The sequence below is a fragment of the Schistosoma mansoni genome, chromosome W, assembly GCF_000237925.1.
Source record: "Schistosoma mansoni strain Puerto Rico chromosome W, complete genome".
Classification (NCBI taxonomy): domain Eukaryota; kingdom Metazoa; phylum Platyhelminthes; class Trematoda; order Strigeidida; family Schistosomatidae; genus Schistosoma; species Schistosoma mansoni.
The window spans coordinates 49,677,269-49,695,535 of record NC_031502.1 but is presented as its reverse complement, the minus strand read 5'-3'; the positions used below and the strand labels follow the sequence as shown (position 1 = coordinate 49,695,535).

General features: G+C 31.4%; 1 protein-coding gene across 1 annotated transcript in view; it reads left to right on the top strand.

The window, feature by feature from the left end:
* Positions 1-17,383: 17,383 nt before the first annotated feature.
* Smp_204260 (uncharacterized protein) overlaps positions 17,384-18,267 on the top strand; it is a gene marked incomplete at both ends in the record, with an annotated part of 2,067 nt that continues 1,183 nt past the window's right edge. Inside the window, one exon of the mRNA XM_018790013.1 lies at positions 17,384-17,620. Coding sequence (XP_018655398.1) covers positions 17,384-17,620 — 237 coding nt within the window. The remainder of the gene's footprint in view (positions 17,621-18,267) is intronic.

Genomic DNA, 18,267 nt, shown 5'->3' with positions numbered 1-18,267 from the left:
GTTTGTTCTCTCCTTAAACCTACCCTGGTATTACATGCTTATTATCCAGAGTGATTAGGTGTCAAGTTGTTTTCACATTATTTTATCATTATTATCCTTGTCTATTTCTTAACCTTATTACCAGTCTAGTTGACCTTTTATTTTTATATATAAATGTTCTTAACAAGTATATGTGTGATCAGATTGTTCGAAATGTATTGCGCTAATATATCACATAGTTCTGATAATCTTCGTCTTCTTATTACATTATCGAAATTTATCAAAGGGACTAATTGCTTTAAATTTCTTAAAAGAAGACTCCCTGCATATACTATCAAGAGGTTAGATGAACTTGTCAACCTTAAATGTAAAATTGTATCGGAACGCGCGAAACTGAACTTTTATAAATCTTGTTTGTCGAGTCACATATTCCCAAATCAACTATATAAGAATTTACGTTCAAGTAAATTGCAACCGAATATTTCAAATCTCGTTCGACTGTCCAAATCATATATAGATAATTGCCAAGATAAATTGATCAATTTAATCGAATTGCACACTCAAGCATTGCCTATATTAACAGAAATATCTATAATATGCCATATTCATGTGTAACAATTTTTCCAGGTATGAATTTACTCTTCCCTCTAGTTTGTTAATACCTCCGAATTCGTGCATTAATACTAATCATATTAATTTATTCCCAATTAATCCTGATAAGTATGTCACTAATTTATCTTCCATTCTGTTATCTGCTAATGAAAAGGAAGCACTTTCTCTTGGTTTTAATTTCTCCGTACCTATAACGCAAATGTCTGAATTGGAAATAAATGCCCAATTTGAAAATCTATATGACCAACTGAGTACTCTAACCCCTACGTCTTTAAGTAATCAAAGCTGGTGTAAAGCTAAACTGGTGGATATAGCACACCAATTTCATAATGCTGGACCTAAGCAGAGAAGCATATTAACTTCTCAACATTTTAAATCACTAAAAGAACTACGAACAAACACTGATATTGTCTTGTTGAAGCCTGATAAAGGATCAGGCGTGGTTATCATGAACAAATGTGAATATAAGGATAAGATGTTATCCATCCTCAGTGATGAAAGTAAATTCATGCCTGATGTTGAATTCGGAGGTATTAACAAACTAGAGGGAAGAGTAAATTCATACCTGGAAAAATTGTTACACATGAATGTTATTGATAAAGAGGAATTTAATTTCTTAAAACCTATGGGCTCTGAGTATCCTCATTTATATGGACTACCCAAAATTCATAAATTAAATATTCCTTTACGTCCAATTTTATCAATGTGCCGATCACCCACACATAACCTAGCCAAATGGCTAACAAAATTATTGGATCCTATTCGACGACGTTTATGTAAGTATTCTCTAAAGGATTCTTTTGAACTGGTCGATCTTTTAGGTGACATTAATATCAAAAGAAAAACTATGTGCTCATTTGACGTGAATTCCTTATTCACAAATGTACCTTTAAAAAAGACTATTGACATTTTATGTGACTATATATTTTCAAACAACCTTAATTTACCTATTCCCTTAAAAATTCTTAAAGAGTTACTACTTTTATGTACTGATAAAGTTCAATTCAATTTTGAAGGCGAATACTTTCGCCAGATTGATGGGGTTGCTATGGGTAGCCCGTTAGGGCCATTACTAGCAGATGTGTTTATGGCACATGTGGAAAATTTATCTGAAGACTTAATCGAAAACATGTCACTTTATAAGAGATATGTGGACGATATCTTAGTAATTGGCGAAAGAATGGAAGATATAAACTGCCTATTGAATAAATTTAACACTATCCAAAACCATATCAGTCTTTCATGCGAAGAGGAGAAGAACGACCAACTCCCCTTCCTAGATGTACTTCTAAGCAGACGAGAAGATGGCTCAATAAAACGATCCATTTTTCGAAAACCGACGTGGACGGGTCAATATCTTAGTTACTATAGTTATTGCCCTGTGCAATACAAACGTGGTTTGGTAAAGTGCCTTTTTAACAGGCTTCGTCGTATTTGCACAAACGACGCTATTGATAACGATGTTAAGTTGTTAACCATGACATTAATCGGGAATGGTTATCCACCTAAATTTATCAATAGATGGAAAGTTATGGGCACAGCGAGACCTGCTGTAGCCTTGGTAGAGAAAAAGCCTGTTTACATCACCTTACCATTTAGAGGTGATTCAAATAGCCTTTTACTGAAACAAAGGCTTAAATCAGTCATCAACAAAACATATTGTGCAGCAAAGGTCATGATCAAAGAAAGAACAAGGTCCATGCTTCAATCAAAACCTAGACGACATGAAAACGATTGTGTCACATCCCACTGCGTTTACCAATTTAAATGTGTGTGTGGTCACACATACATAGGGAGGAGCAATCGTGATCTGAAAATCAGGGTGGGTGAACATGTACCAAAATGGTTGCAAAAACAAATACAGTCGAATGACCCAATAAGAGTAGAGGATAAACATCCACCATCCTCTGTTGCTAAACATATAATTGAAACAGGTCATAAGATTGATCTTAACTCAGCTTTTGTTGTGTTGTTTAAAAGTGTAAAAGGGCGTATACTGAGGTTTATTGAAGCCTTAGCCATACGAAAATTCAAACCCCCTTTGTGTATTCAAAAACAGTTTGTTCTCACCTTAAACCTACCCTGGTAATAAATGCTTATTATCCAGAGTGATTAGGTGTCAAGTTGTTTTCACATTATTTTATCATTATTATCCTTGTCTATTTCTTAACCTTATTACCAGTCTAGTTGACCTTTTATTTTTATATATAAATGTTCTTAACAAGTATATTATGTGTGATCAGATTGTTCGAAATGTATTGCGCTAATATATCACATAGTTCTGATAATCTTCATCTTCTTATTACATTATCGAAACATCTAAATGATAATAATCTCAATATTTGACTTTATTTTGTTAATAAAAACATTAAGTAACAAATATCCATTTGTTATCATTGAAACTAAAAAATGAAGTCGGTACATTCAGATTTTTCAATAAGATATGTAGATTACACATGACGAAAGTTAATATGTTTATATACTAGAGTAATTGACTGATAGATTGTTTATTACTACTTAGTAACTAATCTAAGGTTCATAAATTGTGTGTAGGATAAGTATATATGGAATAAATGAGACCACAAAATTATAAACGACATATTGAACCACATGTCTACAACTAAGCCTTGTCATTTAGAATGGCTGTAAACTCATACTAATAATAATAAGAAGAATCTCTTTTATTTAATGTAAAGTGCTTAGTATAGTAAAAAAAACTGTCAGCACAAATTGTAAAGTAGTTCAACAAATTCTTATTGATCTACATTTCAACTGTAAACTTTTAAACAAGTATATATTGTAATAATGACTAGAAGCATACTATTTTCAACCGGCGACGTTTTAGACTACATTAGTTTTTAAAAGTCTTTTTCTACATGGTTTATTTGTTAGATAAAGTATTGTAGAGTTTTCACTATATGTGTGAAATTATTGATTGATACGATCCTTTAGAAAGCGAAAATCAGCTATTTATGACCTTAAGAAGGTTGTTTGAAATACTACCATAGTGACTTAATTGACTCCATTCTAATATTCATTACCCTACCTTTATTTTACGGCCTTTTTTACCCCATCTTTTTGTCCAATCCCTAATATTGTTATTTTCCACTACCAGTTACTTACGATTTAGAGAGGTATAGAGACTCCAGTCAGAAGCACATCGTCATATGGTAAAAGGGTCCAAAGTCTTCGATTTCTTATTATACAAATATTTCTACTTTTGGTTAAATTTGTTATTTTCTAAACTTATCAATTTCAAATATAATCTATATTCTCAGGATTACATCTCCTCACCAACAACTGTGACCTTCAGAACTTTATCACTTTCCCAAGGTGTGACGACATAGTTATTGTGAGTTACTTCTTAGTATATTTTACAGTAATGGAATAACTGTAGAGCCTGATGATGAAGTTATTGAAAACAATTGTTCGCTCAAATATTGATCATTTTTGAGTAATGGAATACTTCGGCACTTTCCCCAGTTATGGAATAAATTGTTGGTCCAAATCATGTGAGAATGTGTGTACTTTTTTTACTCAATTCTCTAGTTTAATTATGATGATTAGTTGGTGACTCTAAGCGAAATAACTTTAAATCGGTAGCAATAGAGTGAACACACTCACTCTTTTTCCTTCTCAAACATATGATTATAATGTTACAGCATAGTTTTCATTCAACGATTCCGTCCGGCTTTTACTACGTTTACCGTTTGTTTTTCCACGAATGTTGGTGATATTTGTCCTAATCACTCGCTTCACATATTGTCAAGTTTCTCCCTCTCTCTCAATGATAATGTTAATTATAGCGCATTAGAATGATAAACATTTGGATCACAATCTATTACTATTTATGCTTATCTGCTTATCTTAATGCTTATTGGTCAAATTAACTGACCTATGAGAAATTCTTAAGACGCTTTAAAAATTCATTTATAAAAACTTGAAAAGAAAATTATGTTAATTTTGTGATATAATTGCTCTGTCATTAACGTAAGTATTATGTTTCTTCACATATGGTATATATTTTATACAAAATAGATTAAATATTTGATCTAAATGTTTAAGACAACCGAAAATATGGCGTTTTATAACTGTGACTTTGATTTCCCAATCCATTAGCAACTGTGATTGTTAGAGTAGTTGGAAATATATTTTAATGGTTTAATTTGTTGTGTGACCGATAAATATGCTTCCAAGTTTTCCATGGTGGTCTAGCTTCAATTGACTCATGATTTTAACTATGAAAATACTGAAATCTCCACAAAACCCCTTCTGAAATATGTTTTTTACTCCTATTGGTTGACATTTAAAGGATTTCCATAAAATACTATGTCTGATTATTACGTTATTACGTATAGAATTTGATCATAAATGGATCTTAGAACAGGAAAATAATTGCTACACACATTTGGCGGCCTGCTTGAGTATCTGGGCTATCTGTTTCTGTTATCTAGATATTTCAACAAGTTATCTGTCTTTGTTTGTTTCAATACATCACTATATCTATTAACCGCATAACGTATTCAAGCGCGTTTCTGAAAAGTTTATGGCCTTTCTCTGTACAAGTTATAAAAAATTACAATTAGAGACATCGAGGTGACATATAATATGCACTGAAAAGAATGAACATTATTCAGTTGTCCATTCCTGAACTGTTAACATTTAAGTGGAGATAGCTTAATATTTATCGTCTGGATTGATTAGGAAGAAAAGTAAATTTGTTAAAATACTTTGTGCTGAGAATTCTTTATTGTACCAAAAACATAATGTTGAATAAAGCCATTAATATTAATATATTTAGTGCCTAATTCAAGCATAGGTTTTTGTATATAACCCTGAAACATCCCCTTTTGATTACCGAAAAGAGTTGTAGCTCTACTGATTCTGAAATTATTCCTAATGAGTTTACTAAAAATCTAGAACTTAGTTTCAGGATACAAGCTAACTGACGTGTAACTCAGTGTACTACAAATACGATAATGTAAGTAAAATGTGATAAGGAATCAGATATAAGCAGTATTTATGACCCTTAGTCTAATAAACCTTTAAATTTACATATGTACCCTTTATTACTTTGATTCTTATCCTGAGTAGATACCATTTTTATTAAAACAAATTATCAAATATGAAGAATCTATTCTATTCCATTATAAAAGTTTTCAAGGATTAACACAAGATGAACTTTATGTCTTTTATATTCACCTTTAATTGTATAGGACTAAATACAATGAGTAGTTGTAGTAGTTTTTCGCTAACAATGTTTTAATTGTATTCTGTGATTCTTTATATTGATAAATAACTATGGCATAAATTAAAACAATTCGAATGTACATTACTTTTTGCAATAGTATACCCACTAACTTAGCCACTGAATACATTGCAAACCTAATTCGGGTACAATTTACTTAACACTCAATTGTGATGATTGTTTTGTGTATGTTTATTTTTTTGTTGTTGCTGAAGCCTCAAACCTTAAGTGATAAAGTACAACCATATTTTGTTTGTTTTGGTTCTATAGCTGTGTATTATTTTATAATTCTATACATTAAATATGCTCTGATACATGAATAGAACATCAATCATCTGGCTGCATATATGTAATGACCAAGGTTTCAAAAAGTATAATGTTGTTTAGTCACTAGTGTATTTCCTATTATTTTAATGTAAATATTAGTGTAATCTAGAGTAGTGAATAAATAGGAACCAATCTTGATGTATAAATATGTTACAACTCATTGTTTATAACAGTTGACTTCTCAAACCCAATATAAATGAACTTGAATCGTAAAAATTACAAGCATATGCAAAAAATTGCCACAACTTTACCTAATTCAATAAAAATTCTATGTCTACCAGTGAATCTACTAACAAATCTGTGATTTATGAAGTTAATCATGTCTTAGAACTGAGAGAAATATGACTGATTGCATTGAATGAAGATTGTACCATGTCTTAACAAACATAGGATATTGGATAATTACTTAGTGAATTTTCGGGTTCATTACTATGAGTAGCCATGTGTGTACACTACTGTGATCCCATGAATTAGAATAAGCGGATACTATGTGCAACGTAATTCTCATTAATTTTGGAACAGATCTCTTTTCCATTTTAGAAAAAATTATATTTAATTAACAATAGAAGTATTAATAATGGACAATGGTCACTTTTAGTGATAAAAACAAAATAATTAAAATGGCACCAAAACTAGGTAAACAAATATTTCTATGTTAAATGTTGACTTAAACTTAAAAGTGAATTTAAGAGTCCCTTTATATTCAGAATATAGACCCTATTAACCTGAACATGAAAAACAAATGAAGCAAAGTATATGTGTACATAAAAGAAAGGTAATCATAAGATAAGAATATTTCATATATATATATATACTCCTTATGTACATTAAATAATAGAAATCCAGTGATACGGATGTATAAACATGACCTAGTTTCTGCATGATAAGCACAACGTTCGAAGTATTATACTTATAATAATACTACCCCCCTGTATATGTTTACATCTTTTTCTCTATTATTAGTTGATAAAACTGATCTAAAATAAGCTTAACTGTAATAAATCATCGAATAATTAATACAGATACCTTTTAGTAACCAGTTTTTTTTTGAAGTGTATCAAACTGAACACTTAGATGATTATCTCAATGGAATCCTTTCTAATAATATATTATATTGAATCAGGAAAAAATAAAGCTATTCCAAAAAGCTTAATTACTAAATAATCATTTATTTGCTTTGAAATAGAACAAAGAGAGTAATTAGATAAATAATGTGAAAAACAATAAAATTTAATCTCTCAGCCATCCGTATAATAGTCATTAATAGAATGTAACATTGGAACCTAGTTGAAGTAGGTTTTCCAGTCCGACATATACATTATCAAACTGATCAATCAAACTTAAATTATACTTATCTAATCATAGATTGTTTTTAACTTCTCTCATTATATATATCATATACCAGTCAACCATATGACCTGAGTATATGAATAAACATATGTTTCCTTGTCTTTGTTTTATTTATTTATATTCATTTCACGATATCAATCTAACAATATATATATGACAATAACAAAATATTACTAAATTAGAAAACAATATAAGTAGCTTTATTAGTAATCACTCAACAGATATGAATTCTTTATCAAAACGTTTGACAATGAAATCATAAATATATCTGTGCAATTCCTAAAACATTTTTGGTTAGTTTGGTTAAAATACGGAGAACACTAACCCAATCACACTTGATGGCGAAACTCTGGAAGAGGTGGAAACATTCACGTACCTGGAAAGCACCATCGATTAACAAGGAGTATCTGATGCAGATGTAAAGGTGAGGATTGGCAAAGCAAGGACAGCATCCCCACAATTGAAGAACATATGGAACTCAAAACAACTCTCAACTAATTTCAAAGTCAGAATCTTCAATACCAACGTCAAGACAGCCAGTCCTACTGTACGGAGCTGAAACGTGGACAACTACTATGACCATCGTCAAGAAGGTACAAGTATTGATAAATAGTTGTCCACGCAAAATACTCAACATCCATTGACCGGATACTATCAGCAACAGCGTTTTATGGGAGAGGACAAACCAGCTTCCAGCTGAAGAGGAAATTAGGAAAAGACGTTGGAAGTGGATCGGATATACATTAAGGAAATCGCCAATGGGCATCACGACTCAACCCCTAACTTGGAATCCGGAAGGGAAGCGGAAAAGAGGAAGGCCAAAGAACACATTACGCTGGGAAATAGAAGCAGATATGAAAAGGATGAATGTTAACTGGAAAGGAAGGTTCAGGACAGAGTTGGATGGAGAATGCTGGTGAGCGGCCTATGCTCCTCGACGAGGGGTACAGGCGTAAGTAAGTAAGTAAGTTGGTTAAAATAATTATTTAGTTATTATCTGACAAAAATGAGGTTTCATTACACAAATATAAGAAATGTGGATTCAAGTCACTTCATTAATGTTAAATATAGAAGTTTGTATTTAGCTGTTTAATGAGTAAACATTCCAAAACTCTTCCATTGGATAGTTAAATTCAATACACATCTGAGTTAAATAACATGTGAATGTAACTATTGTTCTTTTAAATAATCATTCTTACTACCGTCTTATTTTTCACTTTATCTCGTCGAGTGTTTTGTTTCGTTAAAAAGCGGATTGGTAAGTAAGATACATGCAAACTTGGATTATTTTTCCCCAGTCTTTTGTGTGAAATTAATATTCAACGAAGATCTGAAACATTATAAGCGAAGATGGATAGTGACTAGCAGTGGAATCCAGGAAACACGTTTCGTCCACCTTTGCTTATAATTCATGTGAATTAAGGCAATATCGATGCAATAAGCACATTATGCACATATGCCAATAAGAGACTGATCAATCGCAGTCCTAAATATCAATGGGAAGATTCAAGTAAACAATACCAAATGAATATCAAGATCTGATACGTTGTTCATTTTAGATATTTCTTTTACATACTTAAAATCTAGTCGAGCTTATTTTTGTTCCTATAATCTCATATGTCCCTTTCTATAGCAACAGTTTGATACTTTAATTGTAATCGTTAACACTGACTCATACAATGTCTACGGCTCAAAAACCTGTCTTTCGAATAAATGCTAAATATGATAGAGGCTAAATTTGTTATAATTTATCAAATCTATAAGTTTAGAGGACCAATTAATATTTTTAATCTTTTATATGAACAAAGATACAGTTCACTTTCTGCATAGTTCATGTATCACTTTGATTAGATCAAAAACATATACTTACTGACAACAATATAACATAGTCATTTGATTCAATCTTTAGCTTCAATTGAACAAGACATACTTTACATATACTATGGTAAAGTTATACTACTGCTTTCAATATGATAAAGTCTAAAACAAATATTAAATATGTGAGAATAGGTATGACATTTAAATGAAAGTATAATTGAAATGGTTATTCAAAAAGAAAACTAAAATCGTATTTTTAAAATCATTCTAAACAACCAAAGATACCATATAATTAGATTCGAGCCTCAGTAAATTTATAGTTACCTATTAAGAAGTAGTTTCTTTAATCAACTAACATTAGTTTTATCTCGAGAGTCATTGAGAATCTGGCTTCAACGCTCTCACGTTAGATACAATCACAGTCACTAAGTCAAAATTTAATGGTCAGTCAAACAGATCTCTGTTTAATTATCAGAAGGGGTTTTGTGGAGATTTAGTATGATCTCAGATCCTGGGTTCGAATCTCGCGAGTGCGGGATCGTGGATGCGCACTGCTGAGGAGTCCCATGGTAGGACGGCCGTCCAGTGCTTCCAGGTTCTCCATGGTGGTCTAGCTTCAATTGACTCGCGCTTTCAACTATGAAGATCTCTCTTTGTAAATTATGTTTAGAAAAGTTGTACAGTTTCAGTGATCGACAACAATTTATTCATTTTCTATAATATTTTTTTATGTTATTTCATTTCATTATTAATTTCATTAATGAATGAAGTCATAATAGTCAATGAACTCAAACCATTTCATCTTGTGTTATTACATCTAAATATAATTTTTGTTTATGTTTACTCATGCTTTTTCCTTATCACCTTAAATAGAAGTGATTGAATTACATAAGGTCATGAATATAAACTTAATTATAATAATTACTGTATGAAAAGATCTGTCATATCTCTCTCTCTCTCTAGTTGTATTTATTTATAATATTATTAATTTTATTATTATGATTCTAATTAATATTGGTACTCACGAGCAGCACGTGAGTTAGCATATAAATTAAACCGTACAATTCAAAAGTTCAAACATTGTTTAAGTATTATTTATGATAAACAAGGAAGTTGTTTAAACAATATAATGAAATGTAACCTATAATATTTATAGAGGAGGAGGAGGAGGAGGAGGAACATGGTGAAGCCTAGTAAGCCCTTCTGGAGAAGAGTGCTACATCGAAGCACAGACCAACTACCAGGGTAGGATAGTTGTTTTTGCACTGCTTACGCAGAATCATTACATAACACTTGTCAAAAAGATTATAGTAAAAATGATTATAAGGAATGTTAAGCTTTAATTTGATATAGCAAAAATTTAAAAAAAAACTCTAGGACAATTTCATCGTTTTATTGCGATTTCTATTTAAGATTTGGTGACTGAAGAGTTGTAATGTTTAACTATGAAACTTGATTTCTGAATTGTTGTATACTATCAGAAGAAGTTTTAATCTATGATCTCAGTTACGAAACATTCAATCAAATTCACTATAATGTCAAGTCAACGTAGACTGATAGTACTAAAGTAGTACATAATATAATTTTAATTGTTGTTTTTATAAACCAATTAGTTCATTAGGCATATCTCAGTTCAACTTTGTAATCCTATTGTATAACTTAAGATTAACAGACTTCAACCAACAATAATAGTAGAAGTGATTACTATTTGATAACTAGATTATGTAATTTTATAGTTTCAGTACACAAAATTTATTTAGATTTTCAGATAGATTAAAACCCCCATTTTTTATGTCATTTAACATTTCAAGTGAGGTACATAGAATTTATTTTTAACTCAATGAATATGTCAGAAGGGGGTTTTGTGGAGATTCTAACAATTTTATATAGTTGAGATCATGAGTCAAGTGAAGCTAGACCACCATGGAAAACCTGGAAGCACTGGACGACCGTTTTGTCCTATTGTGGAACTCCTCAGCGGTGCGCATCCACGATCCTGCCTCACGAGATTCGAACCCAGGACCTACCAGTCCCACAATAGGACGAAACGGCCGTTCAGTGATTCCAGGTTTTCCATGATGGTCTAGCTTCAATTGAATCATGATCTCAACTATACCAATGAATATGTATTAATTCCATTAAAGAATTTTAAACCAATCATGAGATATGAACTAGATCAATTGGTAACCATGAGTAAAGACAGTAAATTGTTAGCATTATTTTTCTTCTTATTAAATAATTTAAGTTTAACATAAAAAGAAACGTAAAGTTATTTCCAACAGGGAAGGATGAACGTTTGATGAAATTACAACACTGTAAATATATGTACTAACAAATTCATAGTCTGTGTACTTACATACTATAAATTATATACTATAGATATGTATATATGTATAAGATTATTTCCATGTATTATGGAGATGATTCATGGAAACTAATTAACTTTTCAAAATAGCTGTTCTCTTTTTATGAGATCATTTCAGGAAACATTGAAAGTAGTGGAGAATTGAAGGGTTATGACCAACAAAGAAAAATTTACATCCTCCTCCAGTATTAAAATCCTAAACAATTGAGTCAATATGTAATAGACTTTTTTCAATTTAAGTAGATGGGCAATATAGCGTAATCATTGCTTCATTGTAGTCTATCAGGTAAGGTCTCATTTCTGGGAAGATTAAATTATGTAAGTCACCGTTTCTCAATCAAATTTTGAGATATCCACCTCAAAGTTAATCATTAGTGAGAAGATATATATCAGTATGATGACAGTTATAACCAATGATATTTAATAATAATCATTTTGTATCCCCCAGTAACTGAAGTGGGAAATAAGAACTACTGGATTTTGTATCATTTGTCTCAAAGTTCTATATTTTCTGAGAAACATAAAATTCGTTGGACTGATTTTGTCTGAAGTCAAAAATGGATCGTTGTTGAAGAGTCCAACATTGGACAAAAATAACCGTTTAGTGCTCATCAATTTTTCAGTGGTTCTTCAATTAATATTGGTCTACCATGAAAATTATTTTTCAGTTGGTTAATTTCATTTGTGTATTTTTTATGAAAAGAATTTACAGATTTGTCTTATTAGTATACATTTAATTGAATTTTAATTGTGATCATGAACCAACCAATGTTAGACAACCATTGAAAACCTGGTAGCACTGGACTGCCGTTTCGTCCTAGTATAGGACTTCTCAGTAGTGCATATCCACGACCCCGAACACGGAACTCCAACCCAAGCCCTTCGGTTTTACGCACGAGCGCCTAAACTTTAGAGTACATTTGGTTAGATAAGAATAATGTTCAAAAAGGAAATAAAGAGAAATGAAAATGCATTTCTAATTAGTCTGAAATTAATGAAAATCTCTAACAAACAAACAAGCAACAACAATTTCTAAATCAATAATTCCTGAAATTTGTATGTCTTTTTTTAAATGATTTTGCATGTTCTGCACTAATCATAACTTTCGATCACGACAGAAACACTTTGCTCTTACCTACTCATAAGTAAACACTAAGGTTTTTGGTAGAAAGAGGGAAGGAGGAAAAGTCATGCAGACTACAAGATATAAAATCACAGAAACTTTAAAGCATTTGATTTTATTCCGTCCAAACTTTGGTTGATACTTTTATTCAGTGGAGATTACATATATATGCTTGAGACATACAGATATTGACTTGTAACTCATGTAGTATCGACTATTATTTTCATTTGTATAAAAAGGGGCTATAGAACAATAAACATATGGATCTATTATTAACTATCTACTTTTATTCTACTAATTTATATATTTTGTCTTTCATCACCTATTAGTATAGGTCAATTGACCTGCTAATATTATACTATATTATGCTTGACTATTAGTGTAAATAGTTTATGGAAATTTGTAAAACTTATAGTTCACCTCACGAACTTAGACAAACAGGAAGTTTTCGACAGCTGCTTTCTCCCAGTATGGGACTCCTCATAAGTGTGCGTCTATCATCCCACCTGTGATCGAACTTAGGACCCTCATGTTACACAGCAAGCGCCTACACTTAGACTACTGAACCAGTTCTTACTGTGTAAGATTCCTTGAACCTTAAATGTTTTAACTGACTCATCTAAATCACGAATAAATTTTACGATCTATCCTCATATCTGATTTTCAGTTATTAGTTGTTTCTTTTTAATGACCTCATATTATAGTGAAAACCAATATGAATATCAGGAAGTCAGTTTGTCTAAATAAAAAAAAATAGATTCAATCTATAAATTAAACATATTTGATCGAAATTATCAGATAGGAAATTAAGTCAAATCGTTACTATGGCGTTAGAATTGTAACATTTGAAAGATGAAATCATTTTTAAGAATCCGATTTGATTATGATTAGTGAATTTTACACAGAATAATTAAGTCCATTAAAGTGATTTATAATAACTGCCCTTAAAAAATATAGAGATACTACTCTAAACTATACCTCATATTTGTTTTCGGTAGACAACTAATATAACTAATCTGCACATGACAAACATCATGTGCAAACACCGGTACCTAATAACTGAATTATAATTATTATTATTTCTTTATGCTAATTGTACATAGAATAGATAACCATATTAATAAGTTGTAAAACTAGTTGATATAATAACTAGACGAATGCTGAAGATGACAATAGCATTTGGTTTGTCAATATTTTCTTTTTGAATTATTCCTATGAAATTCTTTATGGATGGCTTTTTGCTACCGATTGGTTTCATTTGATCTTAGTTTCAGTGCCTGGGAAATACAGACTTCTGACGTGTTTCAAGGTTAAATAAAAAAGCTGTCGTGCGAGTCCTTGTTTTTAATTATTCACTAGCTCAACCATATTCTGGGTAAAAACTATTGAACTAATCTCTGTAAATTATCAAAATCTTTTCTGGTAATCTTGTTTCGTAATAACATATAGTGTTCCGAGAGTTTTCTCTGTAGAGAAAAAAATGAATAAGTAAAAACCCCTTCTGATAATAATCAACACATGCTCACTAGTGACTGGCTTCAAGAGGTATTTCCGGGAGTTCTAGTGAAAAGCTGTGACTAGTAGAGTTCAACCAGATCTGTTGTGAGGCAGTTACTCACTGAAGACATTGGTGAATGGTTGCTCAATTTCGTGGATTGGTTGGAGTTAGACATTAATACTGTTGGACGCCAGCTCAGCGGTCTAGAGGTTAAGCGCTCGCGCGCGAGACTGGTAGGTCCTGAGTTCAAATCTCGCTCGCGTGCGGGATCGTGGATTCGCACTGCTGAGGAGTCCCACAATAGGACGAAACGGTTGTCCAATGCTTCCAGGTTTTCCGTGGTGGTCTAGTTTCAATTGACTCATGATCTCAAATATTGAATAAACAAGTTTTCCTTCCTCACTGAAAATTAAAGTTTCAATTGAACTTACAGATTATTTAGCTAGATTTTGCAACTAATAACACTCGTTAACTTTTTTGACCTTGATTTACAAATAGGTTTCTTAAAAATAATAATAAAACGAGTATTTTTATAGATTTTGAAGTAATTTTCATAGTTTCTGAACGCTCATCGAACAAATTATTTCTGAAGCTCAATTTGAACATAAGTTATCTTAAAGATCAAACTAGTAGTATTTAGCACTATACTTCAATATGAAACTCCTAGTCTATTGAAGTTAAAAGTTACTTAGTTACGCATGTTACCCCTCGTGAAGGAGTATAAGCCACCCACCAGCATTCTCCAAGTTTGTTATATCGATTGGCTCAATGATATACAAAAGCCGTATGAACAGTCTTGAGTACTTATCAGTCCTGCTTTCTGCCTAGCCCAGACAGTTAAGTCCAGAACACATTAACAGCCTCTGCAATATGAATCATTATTCTCAAACATACTGGGTTTATATACCAAACAAACTGACCACATTGTATCAATAAAACAGAAAATAACATTTGTACAAGATTTAGCCAAATATGACTGTGAATAGGGGAGACAGTAATTAATAGACTAGGGATAACTCAAGAATGGTGAATCCTTTAATAATAGTCTGTAGGTCAAAATAAAGCTTATAATAAAAGGAACATGAATATGAATAGTTAAGTTACTTAGCAATTATACAATAGGAAATATACATATCACATTGGTCCATAAATAGTTCTCAAAGTTAACATTCATAAATCTCCACGGGATATAACAAAGTTGAAAGTTATCTCTTGAAATTTTAAATTGTGTACATAAATTGATTAACTACTAATCTAACTAATCCTACAAATTACCTAAGTCTAATTGAATATCTCAAAGTTTCATTTTCACCTATAATGCTAAAAATTTAGAAGAATAAAGTTCACTAATACTCTGGTCGGCGGCCTATGCTCCATTGGGAGTAACAGGCGTAAGTAAGTAAGTAATACTCGAAATACTACTCAAATATGAATGTCCGTCAGTAACAAAAGTATGTTTGAAACTGTTTTTTATTCTCTGTAAAATGCATTCATATATTGGTCAGGATTAATGAAAACACTATTCGAATCTGAAAATTTCATTATGATTATAGTTGACCAGTATGTTGTTCAATTAAATGATAAAACCAACTATTCATAATTTACATCTTTACCTCTAATCATAATATGGTCAAACCATTTCTTGATTTTAATGCTCATATTTAATTGCATTTCATTCACTTCATTTAGATAATTGATTTTTATATTAAAAGTCTTATAATATTTTGGAAAGAATTAATTTGGATCCTGTCAAGTTTAAAATTGAATTGTAGGTAGCAGTAGAATCCAAGAAGCGCGTCTTATTATTTTTTTTTGGACTAATCGATTGGATATACTTGCAATTTTATTGGAGTTTTCATTGAAACTCGAACCCAGTAACTTTCACTCTAAATACCATTACGTTACACATTATTGATCTATTGAGTTCAGATAGCTACCAATGTGTTTAGAGAGTATGAATTGATTTGTAAAGATTTGTATTTTGCGGTTGTTAATGTTAGCTTACTAGACAACACGATGAGGTTTGAATCTCAATATGAGGGTCAACACAGATATATGTAAATTCAACCGGTGAGTCTCAAATAAGATGAAACGTACGTTTATGCTTCCATTGTTATCCAAAATCTAAATTTACTAGAGCTTATTACTAAAAGGCAATGCTGAAGAATTCCGCCAGGATGTACACAATCTAATACAAACTGATTCATTGTAATCCTTAAATTTGACAATAGGGAAATACAAGCCGTTGCATATAAACCCCACTTCCATTACAATATTATCATAATGTATCTGTTAACTGTTACTAAACCTTACTTATGTCTAGATATATATCATGAATTAGAAAATAAATCAACTATTGTTCCATTATACGTTTTTAAATGCTCATTAAAATAATGTGAAAGAATAAAACGGTGTAGATGGCGTCCAGTTACGATTGACTATGATCACCACTACAATAAGATTACGCGCCAGAAAAACGAATTGGATCCCTCGATAGGTCGAAAACCAGAAGGCTGTAATTGATCCAGATAAAGTATATTTATTGGCGATCTCATGGTATCGAAAGAATACCGAGATGTTCCAAAGAGTACAGGCAAAATGGCAGAGCGTAAGAAAGTTCGAACGAACAAGATGAACAACGGAACGAAAAGTGATTTTGATACAGTCAAACAAAACGAGTACTGTAAAATAATCACTGGTACAATTGGTTATAATAATAATTGTTCCCACTATACCAATCGCGTTCTCGTCGAGAAAAGTAGGTCGCTATAACGGTATTAAATGTGATTTACAGACTAATATCGAAAGCATTAATACTACCAGAACAAAATTACTTATCAATAAATTTTTGATACCTTACTTTCAATAATCATCGATGTTTGATCTTAATTCTGTTCCATTTTCATTCCTTTCATTAACCTATACAATAAAAAAATTGTCTTTCCATATGACATTTTGATCGATTTAAACCAATACATGTTCCCTTTGATTATTTTTTAGTCAACAGTAATCTTGGTCCAAGATAATAACTACAACAGTATTCAACATACATATTGAAGAATTATGCTAACAATTATGACAACAATGTTCAGATATTTTTCGAATAGATCAATTTATCAGTTAACAATGAAAACTTTGTTGGTTCTCTTCATTTGTTATACAATCTCAATTCATGAATCTATTCAACATGTAGCTTTAAGTCAACCAATGAAAGATAGTTCATTAGCTAAAGAAGTCTATTTTAGAACTGATTCAGCATATAATAAATGTTTAGCAATTTGTTTATACTGTTATCGTGACGTAAGTTAATCATAATCTTATTCCCTATTTATACAAAACCATAACAATCAGCCCTATTATTAGAAACATTTAGTCTTCCATAAATAGTTCTGAATAAGTAAACTAAATATCAGTTATCAAATTAGTGAAGTCTAATGAATAGTCATTATCTGTATACATAGCACATAGGCAAGACAAATAAAGGAAATTGTGTGAATACACCTTTTATTATTATTATTACTAAAGCAATTGATATATTAGTGTTTTCTATGCATGAGATTCTCATTCGGATTTATAGTCTATTTTCCAATAAAAGAAAGATATCTAATGTGTTAGTTTCTACTAGCATGAAATATTAGATCCAGATTGACTTATCATAAATACCCCCACTTATAATATATAGCTAGCGGTTTAGTTGCTTCGATTTTCAGCTTCTAGTCAGAGTTTAAAAATAGGATTGAAAGATTCGTGTTTAGGAATTTTAGTGGGATGCGGAGACCAGTGGAGTTCAACCTCGTCTGTTGTGAGATAACAACTCATGGAAGACAACTGGAGAACGGTGCTCAAAATTCGTGGATCGGTGGAAATTAGACATTAACACCGTTGGATGCCGGCTCCTGGTCTATCGGTTAAGTGCTCTGGCGCGAGACTGGTAGGTCCTGAGTGAG